The sequence below is a fragment of the Crocodylus siamensis genome, chromosome 1, assembly GCF_052110815.1.
Source record: "Crocodylus siamensis isolate JL-2025a chromosome 1, ASM5211081v1, whole genome shotgun sequence".
Classification (NCBI taxonomy): Eukaryota; Metazoa; Chordata; order Crocodylia; family Crocodylidae; genus Crocodylus; species Crocodylus siamensis.
In genome coordinates, this window is record NC_143395.1 from 139,365,868 (window position 1) to 139,384,022 (window position 18,155).

Consider the following 18,155-nt stretch of genomic DNA (forward strand, 5'->3'; position numbering starts at 1 on the left):
CTAGGAACCTCCTGGAACGGTCCGTCCTGGCTGACTGTTCCTCCCAGCAGATGCCCAGATAATTAAAATCACCCATGACAACTACATCCCTTGCCTTAAGTGCCTCTGCAAGTTGGCCCGAAAATTCCCAGTCCAGCTCCTCCCCTTGGTTGGGGGGTCTGTAGTAGACCCCCACCGTCAAATCACTCTCCCCACGGTCCCCTTGAATCTTAACCCAGAGCACTTCAGCCTGTCCTTCCTCTGACCCCATTCTGCTGGGAGAGGATGTGTAGTGCTCCTTGATATAGAGTGCCACACCCCCACCTTTCCTTCCTTCTCTATCCCGCCTGTATTTATTTTAAATAGCAGAGCAGCAGCAGCACATCTGTCGTGAAGAGTTAGCCTTTACAGTCCCCCACCAAGTTTTGATAAAAGGTTTTGACAAAAGGTTGTGCACCCCATGGCAGGGGTCAAGGACAGGAAGAGAATTCTGGATGTGGCTCTTCTAGCACATCTGCAGTGTTTAACAAGATGTCAGTTTTCTAAATCCTCTTCCAGAGTCAGCGGTTAAATCTTGCAGGATTCCAGTCCAATAGTAGCTTCACCAAGTGAGAGAAAAATCAATGGCCATTGTTTGTGTGTGAGGAGGGAAAGCTGGTGAACTTACTCTCAGGATGGATTCCAATTTCAGTTTACACACCCAAATGGCACTTGCTCAGCCACATAACTGCTGCTTTTGGCACTTACACACAATTCGCAAGCCTGCCCCATGGCAGCGTGGAAGCACAGGAGGCTGCACTCTGACTAGGCGTGCCCGGTGGCCCTGCAAGTGCATACCTGGGCATACGTAAGTCTTGAAATTGGAACCAGGCAAAAATCTGTGACCAGAAAACGTTGGACACTGGAGGATGGCCCTTGCATTTTAGCCTAATATCTAAATGGTTAGGGCACTCATACAGGCTCTAAGCCCCACCTCACACAGAAGGGTTTGAACCTACATTCTTCCTATTTCCCAGACTACCGGTTAGGTATCATCCAGGCCCCTCTCTCACCCTTCTCTTGAAGCAAAGCCACTGCACCTTACATTTAATAGTCATGAATAAAGTATGCAAGGGTCTGCCTCATTTTGAGCAAGGTTTTAAGCTAGTGTCCAGGTTCCCCTTCCCAAAGGAGCAGCTATCTCATTAAACCACACGCCCTCTACTTCACTCTCTCATTCCTGGCCCCACATAACTCCCTTTCTTGGATGGCCAGGAAAAATCCCTGCTCTGTGCATACACAGGACCTACATATTAGTCAGTTAATTATTTTGTGACAGGTATTAAAATATATAACATGCATGCCTATAGCAAGGAAAGGAGTAACAGCAAAAGGAGGCATCATACCATAATATTTCATACTGATTGTATTGATCTTGGCTCTTAATAGATTTCCTGGTTAACACATTATTCTCAAGTGTCTGTTAACCAAAGAAAAACAATAGCTGTACCTTGTACCCCTATGGGCAAAGATTACAAATTAATCATGCATTTATTAGAATTAGGCATACTAAAATGAATGGTGAGCAATTTATGGCAGAACACCTCATGCATTACGGGCACTCAGTACATCAGTTAAAAGCAAGTGGGTATCAGTTAAAAGCAACCTTAGCTTAGGTTGATACAAATCTATGGAAGAGAAGCATTCTTGGACTATGGGATGAAATGGTGGGATACGCAAACTGATGCGTCTTTGTCATGCTACCGGTCTCAGGTTCTTCCCTCCATTACAACTGGTGAAATTCACAATTTTTTTCCTTTTGCTGTGTAGCATAGTCTAGTGTACATATGACAAGATGGTTAGCTGCAGAATTCTCCAGCTGCCATTCTCCTGCAATGAGCTGACCCAAGCTCCTGCTTGTTGTGTGCATATTTTAGAAACAACACAGCATGCCATTGGCAACTTTCTAAAACCATTAAAATGGACACTTAGGAAACCAAGCACTGCCTTTCTCTGAGGGACTTTAAGGAAGTCAGTTAAATAAACAAGCAGTTGCCAACCTGGGGAAGGAGGAAATAGGCTGGGCTATAAAAAAAGCCACAGGACGTTTCAAATGTCAGGTTAACAAATGCCAAATTCATAGTTGACCACCTAATCGGTTCTATGTAGCTTGGCATCTGCCATTTACAAAGTGACAGCCAGCCACTGCACTATATTTTAGTCTTTCAAACCAATAGGAATTAATGCTGACCTGTTCAATACTGCTTCAGCTGGCTTCAGTCCACATTGTAAAACCCACTGGAAAGAGGTATGGGAGAGCCCATGGTAGTATACTGATAAAAGGTAAAGGAGGCAAGTGGTGGGTGCTGTGTACCAATGCAGAGAAAAAACCTTTGTGCAGCTGGCCCAAGTCTCTAGTCTCCTCACATGCCCATACTGCATGGGTATCTGCAAGTCTTATGGCTCAAACTTCTGAAGAGGGAGGCAGGGGGTAAGGGGTGAGGACAGACAACTGTAAAAATTGGTAGCCTCCTGTTTTACTAAACATCTGACATGAAAGAAGAGACTCTCAGAACTGCCAGCTGTTTAGATGGGAAATTTCAGTTGAAAGGCTAGACTCAGACTTTGTTTTGAATTCATCTGCCAGGAGAGAATGAGATATTTATTAGTAGTTTTGGTTACTGGACAGAAAGCAAAATACACTCCAGTAAAACCTAGCAAACACACATGCTCTGCAAAGACCAAACAGAAGTCAATGAATAAAATAAAAGAACTCAAAGAATAGCAGCTGCAGTACTTATATATGTTCACTACTACCTCAGCACAGATGGCTTAGCTACATGTCAGAACCTGGCTTGCTGCTGATTAGGAACCGTGAGCAACCAGAGCTCACAGTGAGCATTCAGTGGCATTGTTCACTAGGCATGATGCTTAAATATCACTATCTCTTGAGGGACTGCATGCCTGTCTTGAGAAATAAGGGGGTTTAAATATTGGTATGTTCTTTGCATGCTTCTTTGATTGGTACAGTCTTTATTATTGGCTCCTGGTAGGAAGGCTTTGGGACCTATTATTGTTGACCAACTGCTAGTTATCACAAACAGAATTGCCTAATTTCTCAGTTGGAAAAACCCTGACCCCCACTGCCTTTCTAACTAAAGAAAGCATGGCCTTGAAGAACCTGTATTAGTAGTGAGTACATGGTTTGTCAGCAGTAAAGTTTAAGACTCTCCAAAGGCCATTCAGATTTTTACAGCAATCTCAATAATGATCTTACACTTACAGAGCACCTTTCATGGAGGATTTCCCTTTCAATCTGCATTTATACTATGGAAATAATATTCTCCCCTCCACTTTCCCACCCACCAGTGCAAATAACAGAATGCTTAACCAGCCACTTCTGGCATCAAGTGTAGCAATCCATTTGGCACACCATCACAGCCTAAACAAATTATGATAGACAGTACAGAATATTACGAACCAGTAGTGGGAACTTTGTTTTTTTGTCAAGAGTCCAACAACAGAATCTGGTCAGGACACTGGAGTTCACAGCCTTATTCTTCCCAAGCAGAGGATATAGCTGTCTTGCCTTTTTTACATTTCCCCTGTCATACTTTCTCAATTATCCAAATTGGTTTTTAAAGAAAATCACAAAGAAACTCACTATCTACCAAAACAGATATACTGGAAAAAATTCTGCTTATAGAATTCTTGTTCTTATAGAACACGAAGTAACTGGTGCATCACAGATACCACATGTGGTAAATCCTGACCTGTTAATAGTCCCAAATATAGAATAATAATGATTTTCAAAACCAGATGCAATAACTTATTTTATGAGTTATGGTGACTTTAAAAGGATCAGGATTACTATCTACTGCAATTACAGACTTCAAATTTAGTCCTGTGACCCTTGCTCAAGCACATGGTTTCAAGGAGAACTCTCTCATTGCAATGAACAAGACGGCCTGTATACTAATGCCAGGAGCCTGGGCAACAAGCAGGACAAGCTCGTCCTCCTGCTCAGTGCAAAGAAATATGATGTCATTGGGATAACGGAGACCTGGTGGGACTCCACCCATGACTGGACCACGGGTATAGAGGGCTATACCCTATACAGGAGGGATCGTGTTGACAAAAGGGGCGGGGGTGTAGCTCTCTATGTGAAGGAAAGCTACATGTCCCTGCAAGCTGATGTTGGCAACCGGCATGGACAGCTAGAGACCCTCTGGGTAAAAATTCATGGGGAATTCAGCACAGGGGACACAACGGTGGGAGTCTACTACAGACCTCCCACTCAAAGTCCCGAGCTTGACCAGGAGTTCGCCCGGGAACTGACTGAGGCCGCTTGCTCCAGGACCTTGGTTGTCATGGGTGACTTCAATTACCCGGACATCTCGTGGGAAGATCACTCAGCTAAATCTGAGCGGGCGCAAAGCTTTCTCTCGTGCGTGGATGACCTCTACCTGACTCAAGAAGTCTACGGGCCAACGAGAGGCAAAGCGCTGCTTGACCTGGTACTGGCTACGGGGGACGACCTAATCTGCGACCTAGTGATTGATGGGAAGTTGGGTGACAGCGACCACGAGCTGATCACCTTCACCATCCGCCGTAAAGCTGGCAAGTCAGTCAGCAACACAGAAGTCCTTGACTTCAGAAAAGCCTACTTTGACAAGCTCAAAAGGCTTGTCGGTCAGGCCCTCAGGGACCATGACCCCAGGGAGATGGGAGTTCAAGAAGAGTGGTTGCTTCTCAAGGAAGCGATCCTCAATGCACAAGCTAAATCTATTCCAACACGGAGGAAAGGCAGCAAGAAGGCACAGCAGCCCCCCTGGCTCTCCAGAGACCTAGCGGACCTACTGTGGCTAAAAAGGAAAGCCTACAAAGGATGGAGGACAGGATTCACCTCCAAGGAGGATTACTACGCGCTGGTCCGGTCCTGCAGGGAGCAAACCAGGAAAGCCAAGGCTGCACTGAACTCCAACTACCTTCAGGCATCAAGGACAACAAAAAGTCCTTTTTCAGATATGTGGGGAGCCGGAGGAAAAGCAAGGGCAATGTTGGACCCCTGCTAAACCAGATGGGGCAACTGACAACTGACGCCCAGGAAAAAGCCAACCTCTTAAATAGGTACTTTGCGTCAGTCTTTCATCAGTCACACGGGACGCCCATGCCTGTTATGGGACAGGGAGATCCGGGTGATGGGGATCTCGTACCCTCCATCAATGCTGACCTCGTGAAGGAACACCTTGAGAAGCTGGATACCTTCAAGTCAGCTGGCCCTGACAATCTGCACCCCAGGGTACTCAAGGAGCTGGCAAGCGTCATAGCCCAGCCCCTGGCACGGATCTTTGAAAACTCCTGGCGCTCTGGTGTAGTGCCCAAAGACTGGAAGAAGGCCAATGTGGTGCCGATCTTCAAGAAAGGGAGGAGAGTGGATCCGGCTAACTACAGGCCCATTAGCCTGACTTCTATCTGTCGGGGAAAACCGAAGGATCGGGCCCCAAGGTCACGGTGGGCCGGGGTGGCAATTAGATACGGACAGGTGGAATTAGCGGCGTAGAGTCTGGAGTTAGGGACTCGGAGCGGATTGAGGAAAACAGGTGAATTTATTTGACTTACGCTTCAGGCGTAGGCAGAAAGGTCTTCAGTTACAGTTGGAACACAAACAAACAATTAACAACAAAGGGGTCTGTTGGCCCACGAGGTTCAGTCCGAAGACCTAGTCCCAGGGCTGGTCAACAGCTCATAAATGGGGATTACAAACAACGAAACAAACAATAAAACGAACTGTAACACGGTGATGATGAACCGCGTGACGCCAGTCCACAGCAATGGACGAATCGGGTGGTCGTATGAGAAAGCCGAGGTCAGGAGCCAGAAGGTGATGCAGCGGAGACGTCAGTTGGAGGGATGAGCAGAGTCGTAGGTGGTGAAGAAAGCCGAGGTCGATGGTCCGGAACCGGGTTAAACAAAGTCCAGAGGGTGATCCGAAATCGTAAGCCGTTAATCAGTTCGAAAGGTAAGTCAGGAAGCCAGATGAACGTAGTCAAAACCGTAGTACGAGTACTATGAAGCCACCGAAGGAGGAGATCAATAGGCCCTGAAGCCTGACTCAGAGAACAGTCCCTGCAGCAGCAGCCTCTGTCTCTGGTCCGCGCGATCTCCCCCCGAGGGAGGGGCTCACAGAACTTTTATATCAATTTAGTAGCCAATCAACGTGCTCTCCGCAGAGAAATTTCTAGTCCGATTACCTCATGTCAGGTTCTGACTGAGCATGCTCTCAGTCAGAAGCTGACACAATCTGAGCATGCGTCTGTGGGGAAAGTAGGTCAGCAATGATTGACAGCTCCGCAGGTCACCCAGGGGGCAAGGACTGGGTGAGCCTTGGAAATTTCCACTCACAGCTTCAAACTGCGCATGTCAGTTTAACCTCTTCTGTGCTGGCAGCACATACTCAAAAAATTTCCATGACATGCCCCCTTGCTGTCAGCACAGAAGCTAGAAGGCCGAATTATACCTCCTCCCCCTCGGTGTTGTCGTCGTTCCGAAACTTATCGGGAGAGGGAACGATGGAATACACGTGTACAGACAAAGCTGAAAACTTCCGTGTCAGAATCTTAGAAATACAACTAACGATAAGAACGATAACTAAGAACACGAATAAAAACGATAACAATGGTGTTAACAAATTCGTTAGCCATGACGACACATTAAAGCCTAACCAATTGAATATTCTAGACAGCCATCCTTTTCCTATTCCCGCAATGGAATTGACCTCCTCTGCAATTTTTTGGATTTTGATGATTTGACCTTGTAGTGGGACGCTGACATTAGGGATGGCTATGCAGCACATATCGTGGGACAGATTCAAATACTGGCACAGTCCTCCCTGCTGGATGAGGACTGCATCTAGCGCCAATCGGTTCTGCATAGTCATGCGCGACACTGCTTGTAGCTGTTGGTCTACGAGGTCAAAACCCGTGGCCGTATGATTTGCGAGTAACTCAACCTGCTCAGAAAGTTGTGCTAATGCTATCCGGGCTTTGGCGATTGCGAGTCCCCAGAAAAAGAGACCCTCAAAACCCCAACTGAGTCCCTGGGCAACTTTTTCCCCACTCGTTAAAGAACTCCACACCGGAGTACGAGATCTTTTATCTCGGTGTGACACAAGGGGACTCGGCGGGTGTGCCGTGGAAGCCTGTAGAGGTGGACAAAATAAAATCGAACTCAAGAAACACTGTACACCTGATAATGTAGCTGGTAGGGTGGTGTACAATCGCCCGTCCGAGCATGCCCATACCATTCCCAGAGGTGCTGGTGTACTCAATTCAGAGCATCGACCTGGGGCAGGAAAAGCATGCCTAGTCCTTTCCGGGGGGCCGGATTGTCTAATGGGTTGTTCCACACCATGGCAGAGAGCACTTACTAATACCGCTCGTAATATGGGGTAATAAAAACTAAACCATGAATTGTTTCCCCTGGGGCCTGGCTGAGTTAGATCAATTGTTAATGATTCGTTCCACACCACCAAGGGAGTAGGCTTTACGAGGGGTGAGAGGACGACCTCAGGGTTGGAAGTTTTCCTTCCCCTGGGAACGAGGGTGAGGTGCCAAGGTGGGATAATTGAGCGGGGGTCCCACTTTAGCGACATGTCTGGTCGAGACCAATCCTCACCTTCGGGGTGTATCCCCCATGGGATAGTGGAACAAGCGCACGGAGCTTCCCTTTCCCAGCACTCCTCACGAGGTGGTCGAGTGATTAGCGAGAGAGTGGTGAGATTAAATCCACGGGGCCAAGTGTAACTAGTCAGAATATAGCCTCCTCCCATCAAGGGGACAGAGATATTGATAACATTCTCCCCACTTTCTGAGACCTTGGTAAACCATGTTTCGATGTCAAACGGTACTGAATATGGGATGAGGACCGAATCCTCTACGGACAGAGGGATTTTAAGACACGCGGTCAATCCCTCACCATTCTCGTCGTCTCCCGTGGCATTAGCCCACATTGACAACAAGTACAGAACCGAATTTTGAGACCGCTCAGAATCTGAGATCGATACCGTAGATACAAAAGTAACATATTTACAACACATCAAAACCCAGAGTACTCCAAAGTCCTTTTGTCTTCTTGGCATCTTTGTAGCCTTGTCTGATTTAAGTTGTCACTCTAATTTTCAGGCTCCTCTCAAATCCTCTGAGGAATGATCCGATAACCTGAAACGACAAACATAAACAAAACAACAGAACGTGTCCTTTTTTCCTATAGACCTCTTTCTCCTGTACCTTCCAGCACTTAATAAGGGACAAACAGTTGCCCCCTTGCTGGGAGGACAGGAGCTGTGACTTTAAGTAGTATCATTGGTATGGTTAACGTCTTGTGGTAGAATCGTTTCTGTATTAGAGCGTCTCGATAGCCAGTTGTGGTGGGTGAGTATGGTCCGTCCGCTATCTGTAAGGGTGACCAAGTAGGTGTTCGGATAGCTCTCTGCAGATTGTATTACGCCTTGCAAAACTTTAGGATGGCGATGGTTATGGTCTGGAAGGGAGACCCACACTAACTCGTTGTCTGCAAATTTCTTCTCCCATGGTTCGACTGGTTTTTCCGTAGATTGTTCCCACAAGGGTTTGGTCGCATTCAGATTAATTAGGATCTCATGATTACGGACTGTCCAATTTCGATAACTCCCATTTCCCGTTACTCGGAGCGCTTCTTTATAAAGTCCTATGGCCCGTTCCACAACCCCATTGGACTGGGGATGGTAAGGAAGATGATGATGCCATGTGATGTTATATGACCTAGCGAATTTTTCGACAGTGTTTGACGTAAAAGGCGGCCCACCATCCGATTGTATTGTGGTGGGAACTTGCCACATCGCGAAGACGGCGGTTAAGGCTGTAGTAACTGCTGCGGCGTGGGACTTCCGAAGGGGTACGACGGTCATTAGCCGAGAGCCGAGATCAATAACGAGTAGCCCCTTATTTGGGATCGAGGCTCCGGGTAATGGCCCAAAAAGGTCGACTTGCCAGGTTTGACCTGGGTTGAAATTTTCTTTTGCGAGGGCTCCTTGTGTGCTCCTCGTTGGATGTACTTTCTCCTTTGCACAGGCTGCGCAGGCTTGGACTACGCGCCTCCAGTCACGATGTAAGCCATACTGTGGCTTTTCTACTATGGTCTCACGCCATCGGGAGTAGCATGCCTTGGGGCCTGGATGACTCCATCGCTCGTGCAACCAAGTGAGGTAGGGGTCAATACAAATGGGTTCGCTCGTTTCGTCTAGGGTGAATACTTCATCATTAGTTACTAGTCGTGGCCTTGGTTCGCTCGTATCGTCTAGGGGGAGTACTTCATCAGTAGGTACTGGTCGTAGCAACTCATCGATTGTAGCGTGTACCGGGTCGGTGTCATTCCTATGGGAACGTGTGTGGCGGACTAGTGGTAGGATCGTGAACTGCGACAACAGTCGGTATGTGTCTTCCCAAATGTCAAGGTGTTCAGTCGGATTAGTCGTACCAGTTATTATCTCGTAGATGTAATGAGAATCAATAGCGATGATTGGGACAGGGAGAGTCGCGTCGTGGTTTTCTAAGCAGTGCTGTGTAACTGCACGGAATCCCAGGAGTTCATTACGTTGGGCTGACTCACAGCCGGGTTTGATATCGTGTATGCAGCATGGATGACAATAGAAACCATACTTCCCGCCTTCACGGGTGGAACCATCCGACGCCATCCAAGCCGGCTGGGTTGTTACGTACAATGTGAGGTGTAGTGTTGTGTCAATGATCGGGGGCGGCGGTAGATCCTCGTACTTCCATGCATTCCAATGGTATAAGTGATTTAAGACTAAAGCACTCCATGTGGCTGGTTCTCCATGGAAACATGGATCGGGTCGGTCGTGAGCTAGGCGAGGTATCAAAGTTGCTCCTACTGCCTGCAATCGCCCTTGGCCGACAGCGAGTGGTTCTGCCAGCTGAGCGGCTAGGAGGGTTTTGCCTATGGCACCATATCGATGTTGGTTCGTGCGGATGGTACGATGAGCGAGAAATACTAAGTTTCCATCTGTATTCTTTACCGTGGTGAAAATGTGCTCTGTTGTAAATCCCACCGTGACCGTTAATGGCGAATCAAAATCAATCGCGTGAAGATTCGTTCCCCGAATAGATATTACGAGGTTGTGTAATGCTTTATCATCCTTTGGGGTCCAGGGGGTTTGGCGCCTGGACTTCTCTCGAATTTGCCTCTGAATCCGAGCTATAACTGGGAGATGATCAGGAGTGATGAAATGTCGGACCCAATTCAATCTTCCCAGCAGGGATTGAAAGTCTACCTTCTTTGATAATTCTTTGTTTTTCCATAAATCAAAGGAGAGATCATCATGGGCCACGCCTTTACGGAGGTCACGAGTAAAGGTAGTCCCTAAGAACGTGATCTCACTCGTCGGGTGCAGTTGAGATTTTTCTTTATTTACGATCCATCCTTCAGTAGTTAAATGTTGGATGAGATCGGTCGTGGCTTGGATTACTTCGGTTGCGTTCCTCCCCATGATGGCGATGTCATCGAGGTAAGCCCAGATTCGGATGGACTTGGCGATTTCGTTGCTTTTGGTGAATCTGTCAAGGGTGTCATTCATAGCACTGGTGGCTAAGGCTGGAGCATTTCGATAGCCCTGCGGACATACGTTCCAGTGAAACATTTTCCCTCTGATGCACATGTTGAGGATACCCTCAGAGTCGTCGATAGGTATGGAATAGAACATGTTCTTCAGATCTATAGTCGTGCCCACCCAGTCATGGGCTTGATAATTGGCCATCTCATATAGGTTCTGTGGCAGCGTACTCGATGAAGGTTGGGTCAGTGCTACACAACGTCTATTAACCTCACGGTAATCCACAACGAGGCGTACGGCGTCTGGTCTTCCAGGCTTTGGTATCCCCCAACCTGGGGAAAGGTAAGTGCTCGCCTGTATTCGCCTGATGGAGCCTTCACGGACCAAGTCGTCTAGCAAGGTGTCCAGAGGATCCTGAAGATGCACTTTCGTTGGTATCGGAGTATACCGCCATAGGGAGTGGATTTTTAGAGAGGGTGTATGCCACTCTGGTCTAGGTACAGTCATGATAGGTAGGACTTCTGACACTTTATGTTTCAGTTCCAAAGTGCGAATGCCGGGGATTCCTAAAATGTTCACGTTCCCGAGGACCGCATCCAGTCGTTTGGGATGGCCCTTGACGGTAAATTTCACACGAGCTGTTGCGGTAGCAGCATTGAGGCCTTGAACCATCATTACCTTGTTGGTACAATGATGTGGGATCAACGGTTTGATGACATTAACCTGGGCCCCTGTATCTAGTAGGAATCTTGCTGTAGTGATGTCGTGTGGATCATCGGGGTTCTGTATCTCTATTGAGGCGTACGGTCGAGGATCGCTATCAAAGAGTTTCATGTGGTTCGTCGCTACCAATATCTTTTGTTTTCCGGTTCGGGCTTCCATGTCTTTTTCTCCAACCCCCTCCTGTACTCCTTCAGACAAAATAGTTTCCGTTACGCTTGGTTTTTCTTGGTTTTGTTTCGATTCGTTTCGTGCGGTTTCGTTATGCTTCAGACTTTGTTTCGTTTTGGTACGTTTTGGTTCGGTTATCACGGTTTCTTCAAGTTCGGTTTGTGTTCTTCGCTTTACTTCGGTTTTTTCATTTTGTCGTTTGGATTCGCTTCGTTGAGTTTCGCTTCGTGTAGATTCGTTACGCTTTGATTCGTTTCGTTCTGGGTTACGCCGTTTCAGTTCGGTTTGTCCGCTTAGTTTTGCTTCATCACGTTTAAGTTTGCTTCGTTTCAATTCGTTAATCATTTCCTCGTTCGAGTTCGGTTTAGGTTCGTTTCGCTTACGTTCGCTTTGTGTTACTTCGATTGCTGAGTCCGTTTGTCGCTTTTCTGAGCCGGTCAAGCCATCGATCGCCGGACTTACGCCGATGGCGATCACTCGTTTTTTGGCTTCTTCTTCTCAACAAACCCAAGAGCTCTGGCGAGAGCTCGCTGTCCCTCATCTCTTAGGGCCCTCAGTTGTTCCTTACTTAGGCCAGACTTGTCTAGAAGGAACCCAAACATGGCTCTTTCTAGAGGGGTTCTCTGCGGCGGTGAGTAACTTGTACGGGCTGGCGGCGGAGAAGATCGAGAGTAATATTTTCTTGTTTCCTGTGGTGACACTCGAGGTGGTTTCCGTTGGTTTTTATCAGTAGTTTTTTGATTGTGCTTAATCATGTGTACATATCTTGATTCCCATTTCTCATCCCTGTCGAAGCTTACACTCTTTTGATGTCGTTGCTTCTCCATGGCTCCTCTTAACTGGTCGAGCTGTCCCAGAGTATGGATAACGGGCCCATTCACGGATGTACTTAGTAATAACCTCGCGGTAATACTTTGATTCCCACCGTAGATTTCAGTGGCGGCATCGACCGCTTCTTGTAAACAAGGTACGTCTCCGGATGACAGTACATATCTGTGTGGCCATGCCCCCTGCACCTGAGCAGGTGTCAAATTCAAAGCTTGGTGGGCTGGGTTCCACATGGCGTATGAGGCTCCGATCACTGTATACACCAGTGAGGTAGCACTCGCACGACCCGCATGTCCCTCGTGCCAGGTGTGGATCTTCCTCTGAAGTGCCTCGGTAACCAGAGCTGGAATGGGTATTGGCCAATAATAATTTGCCAGCACTGGCACCGGGTCCACTACTTTAGCTCGGCTCCAAGCTGAATTGCGTACAAGCTGCAGAGCTTCATCTTGATTGATGGTCTCACTCCCTGCCTCCGCTACTAGACGCCCCAACCAGGCAATCGGTGTTTCATCGTTGCTGATGCCGGTTTCCTTCTTCAATTCATTCATCTCAGAACGTGTTCTGGTTCGTGTCGTGATGGTCTGTCTTGTCTGACCCTGAGGATCAGTCACCCATTTTTGGACTGCAATGGGAAAAGCAGACACTAATTCTTCAGTGTAATCGTTGTGTTGTTGGCTTGGTTTATTTCGTGTTACCCTTATGAAGTCGTTCTCAGTTTCATCAGCAGTTATGATTTCATTTGTATAATTCATCTTGGTTACTGGTTTAGTCATTTCTATTAATCCGTTGCTTGTGTTTGTTCTGATGGTACTCGTTTTAATCGTTAAGCTTCTTGTTACATCATTCGTGTCGGTTCCAATAGTATTCGTGCTTACTCTTGATTTCCTTATGGTTACGTTGTTAGTCTTATCTTCGCTTGTTGTTTCAGTTGTTTCCGTTCCTGTGCTGTGCTGAATTACTTTGTTGCAGTCTTCGTTGTCCGTTTGGGTGCAATTCTCCCGTACGTCCTCCTGGTGGCGCTGGCTGACGTACGGAGGCGGTGGCTTGCGTACAGCAGCCGGCGCTGTTGTGGGAGGCCGGCTCTCGGTGGGCGGAATCATAGACGGGGTTTTCCCGGAAGGCAGGCTCGGGATGGGTGGAGCTGGGCGTCGTGACGTCAGCATTGGTTTTGGCGCGCTGACAGTTTGGTCGGCGCCATCTTGTAATGGCCGCTCGGCCAATTTTTGTGTCACAGCTCTGGTTGCTGCCATGAGCTGGGCCCTAGTGTCAGTTAGCTCCCTCAGTAAGACAACATACTCCCGGAAAAGCACATTTATTATACGGCCTTTCTTCCAACGGGGTCCCGACCATTTTATTTTTCTGCCGTCCTTCTCCAGGCACTCTCGTAGCTGGACCAAGAGCTCATGCCCCCTAGACCCGATAGCAAGGGTCGGGCAGTTAAACCCGTCAGGAGGGGTATCCTCACCACCCTCCTTCACATACTTTATACACCGGGTGAATTCTCGGTCCGGGCCTGAGGTTGCCATGCCCGAAGGTTTCTTATGGGCCAGGGCTACAGTCCCGGTCTCCCCCCTTGGGCGGTAAACGGCTCGAGGGTCCTGGATAATACAACCCAGCGCACTTGGGGTGAGCCGAACGGCCCATTCTTCCCCACTTTCTCCCCAGAGGGACAGGTACCCGCTCACAGTTCCTTCAGCCGGTGCGGCCTGATGGAATGCTATGTGGTCCCATAAGTCCTCGGCACCGATGGTCTGCCGGACTTGGTTGCTCCATGGGCAACTCCTTATAATCTCCGACTCCAATACGCCTCCCATTGATCCTGTTCGTGATGCCATGTCGGGGAAAACCGAAGGATCGGGCCCCAAGGTCACGGTGGGCCGGGGTGGCAATTAGATACGGACAGGTGGGATTAGCGGCGTAGAGTCTGGAGTTAGGGACTCGGAGCGGATTGAGGAAAACAGGTGAATTTATTTGACTTACGCTTCAGGCGTAGGCAGAAAGGTCTTCAGTTACAGTTGGAACACAAACAAACAATTAACAACAAAGGGGTCTGTTGGCCCACGAGGTTCAGTCCGAAGACCTAGTCCCAGGGCTGGTCAACAGCTCATAAATGGGGATTACAAACAACGAAACAAACAATAAAACGAACTGTAACACGGTGATGATGAACCGCGTGATGCCAGTCCACAGCAATGGACGAATCGGGTGGTCGTATGAGAAAGCCGAGGTCAGGAGCCAGAAGGTGATGCAGCGGAGACGTCAGTTGGAGGGATGAGCAGAGTCGTAGGTGGTGAAGAAAGCCGAGGTCGATGGTCCGGAACCGGGTTAAACAAAGTCCAGAGGGTGATCCGAAATCGTAAGCCGTTAATCAGTTCGAAAGGTAAGTCAGGAAGCCAGATGAACGTAGTCAAAACCGTAGTACGAGTACTATGAAGCCACCGAAGGAGGAGATCAATAGGCCCTGAAGCCTGACTCAGAGAACAGTCCCTGCAGCAGCAGCCTCTGTCTCTGGTCCGCGCGATCTCCCCCCGAGGGAGGGGCTCACAGAACTTTTATATCAATTTAGTAGCCAATCAACGTGCTCTCCGCAGAGAAATTTCTAGTCCGATTACCTCATGTCAGGTTCTGACTGAGCATGCTCTCAGTCAGAAGCTGACACAATCTGAGCATGCGTCTGTGGGGAAAGTAGGTCAGCAATGATTGACAGCTCCGCAGGTCACCCAGGGGGCAAGGACTGGGTGAGCCTTGGAAATTTCCACTCACAGCTTCAAACTGCGCATGTCAGTTTAACCTCTTCTGTGCTGGCAGCACATACTCAAAAAATTTCCATGACACTATCCTGGGGAAGTTCTTAGAAAAGTTTATTAAGGAGGCCATCCTTGAGGGACTGGCCCAGGCTAACATTCTAAGGGATAGCCAGCACAGGTTTGTTGCGGGTAGGTCTTGTTTGACCAATCTCATTTCCTTCTATGACCAGGTGACCTATCACCTGGACAAGGGAGAAGAGATTGATGTCATATATCTTGACTTCAGAAAAGCTTTTGATCTGGTATCCCATGATCACCTCTTGGCCAAACTGCCCAGTTGTGGCCTTGGCTCCACCACGATCCGCTGGCTGGGAAATTGGCTTCATGGTCGGACCCAGAGGGTTGTGATTGATGGCAGTCACTCATCATGGTGCCCTGTGACCAGTGGGGTCCCTCAAGGCTCTGTCCTGGGACCCATACTGTTCAACATCTTCATTAATGATGTGGACATTGGAGTCAGGAGTGGACTGGCCAAGTTCACCGATGACACCAAACTTTGGGGCAAAGCATCCACGCCAGAAGATAGGCGGGTGATCCAGGCTGACCTGGACAAACTCAGCAAATGGGCAGACGAGAACCTCATGGTGTTTAACACTGAAAAATGCAAGGTTCTCCACCTTGGGAGGAAAAACCTGCAGCACCCTTATAGACTCGGCAGTGCTACGTTGGTTAGCACTACAGAAGAAAAAGACTTGGGGGTCATCATTGACCACAAGATGAACATGAGCCTCCAGTGCGATGCTGCGGCTAGTAAAGCGACCAAAATGCTGGCGTGCATCCATAGATGCTTCTCGAGCAAATCCCGGGACGTCATTCTCCCCTTGTACTCGGCCTTGGTGAGGCCGCAGCTGGAGTACTGCGTCCAGTTTTGGGCTCCGCAATTCAAAAAGGATGTGGAGAAGCTTGAGAGAGTCCAGAGGAGAGCCACGCGCATGATCAGAGGTCAGGAAAACAGATCTTACAATGACAGGCTGAGAGCCATGGGACTCTTTAGCCTGGAAAAGCGCAGGCTCAGGGGTGATCTGATGGCCACCTATAAGTTTATCAGGGGTGATCACCAGGATCTGGGGGAACGTCTGTTCACCAGAGCGCCCCAAGGGATGACGAGGTCGAACGGTCACAAACTCCTGCAAGACCATTTCAGGCTGGACATAAGGAAGAATTTCTTTACTGTCCGAACCCCCAAGGTCTGGAACAGCCTGCCAGCGGAGGTGGTTCAAGCACCTACACTGAACACCTTCAAGAGTAAATTGGATGCTTATCTTGCTGGGATCCTATGACCCCAGCTGACTTCCTGCCCTTTGGGCAGGGGGCTGGACTCGATGATCTCCCGAGGTCCCTTCCAGCTCTAATGTCTATGAAATATCTATGTTCACTTAGGCAAGAACTATTAGCTAAGGCCTTTAACTAATAGTGGGAAAAGAAGTACTGACCATGACTCCATATTTAAGGTTGTCTTAATGTTTGTGCTGCAAAAGAGGTTTAGCCTCCTTATCTGTATTCAACCATTCCTGTAATGGTTGGAAGACTTTGAAGGCTGAAACCTGACTCTTCAAGGTAAGCTTCCTAGAGGAGAAGGCGTACCATTTTTACTAAGCCAAGGGGAAAATACAGTAGCAAAGAAAGTTTCCTTCATACAAAATATATGGGATAAGGATCAGAACTGTTCTGATTTAGACAATTAAAGAGCACTCACCTAGAATCTAAATTCCTTTTTTCACCCCCTCCCCCAAATACTTCATAGTTTCATAGTTGGTATGGTAGGAAGGGACCTGAGCAGATCATCAAGTCTGACCCCCACTTCCCAACTTAGGGAGCACGGTTATCTATTTCACTTCCCAACACCCTAACAAGCAACATACGTTGAACCTCTTCTCTTCTCTCCAGTCTGTCCTTCCAGATCTGCTCTTTAAACAGCCCATTGACAATCTGTATGATTAGACTTAATTTCTGCTTAACTGACAGTTGGATTTCAAATGCTGAATGTCCTGAGGAAACAACAAACTGGTAAAAATACATCTTGGAAATAGACTTAAATATTTAAAATCAGGGTTTGAATTACACTTTGACTCTTGGGCAGGTCTGCAAAAAAAAAATTGGGCTGCCCATCACAATGCTCTAATAAAATCAGAGACCCCCCCAAGTTATGATTTTCAAATCTTACATCTCTTATGGGGGGGGGCTCTCTATTATGGGGGACTCAGGCCCCCCAAATCTCCCCCATTATTTGAACTTTGTTTAAAATTAAATGTGAAGAAACGTGTCTTTTATCACTGCTTACAGATTGCCTCCCATCCTGCAAAGACTTCTGCATTTGTTTCATTTAACTCCTGTCAGTAGTTTCATTGACTTTCATTGCCAGGTCACAGTAGTCGCGTTAAGCACATACAGAAGTGTTCACAGGACTAGGGCCAATCTCTACACAGTGGTAGAAGGCTGCTTTCTTTTCGCAGTTTTTAAAATATTTAATGTACTTCCATGCTATGATATTCTTACCCATTTGGTGGTAATCTAGTTCCTTTGGAAGATTATTAGTCACTAAGGACTTTTACTCAAACAACACCTACGCTAGAAATGGATTTAAATCTCAGTCATGCAGACTTAGCACATATTACATACAAGAACATTCAAAGTAAATGAGAACAGCTGTTCTCATGGGAGATAGACAAAACCTCAGTGTCTGGCTAAGAGACAAACCACAATACCCAGCAACCAAGATTGCTGAATAATAATCTGAACACAATGAAGTAGGATTTATAATGATAAAAACAGCACTGCCAAGCAGCCCTTTAAAATATTTTGATGGAGAAATTGAGCATGGTGACCACATTTTAAAAACACAAAAATATAATGAAGTTTGAAACCACATGTTAACAGATAGCAACTAATGCAAATAGTAACCATGAGGATGATGTTATCATTTTAATAATAACATTTCTTACCCATCTGCTTGTTCACCTCCGTTTTTTCCTACAGATAATGAATTAGATTGGCCACACAGCACAACAGTCATCTCATGAAATGTAAATGCCAAAACAGCTTTGTTTTTTCAAATCAGTTAG

At 47.4% G+C, this 18,155-nt stretch overlaps 1 protein-coding gene across 1 annotated transcript; it reads right to left on the reverse strand.

Moving 5' to 3' along the window:
• Nucleotides 1-6,472: 6,472 nt before the first annotated feature.
• On the reverse strand, nucleotides 6,473-8,126 carry LOC149873404 (uncharacterized). The gene has a single exon (XM_090034396.1). It carries the CDS (start codon nucleotides 8,096-8,098, stop codon nucleotides 6,473-6,475), a length of 1,626 nt encoding a protein of 541 aa, XP_089890522.1. The 5' UTR covers nucleotides 8,099-8,126.
• Nucleotides 8,127-18,155: the final 10,029 nt, after the last annotated feature.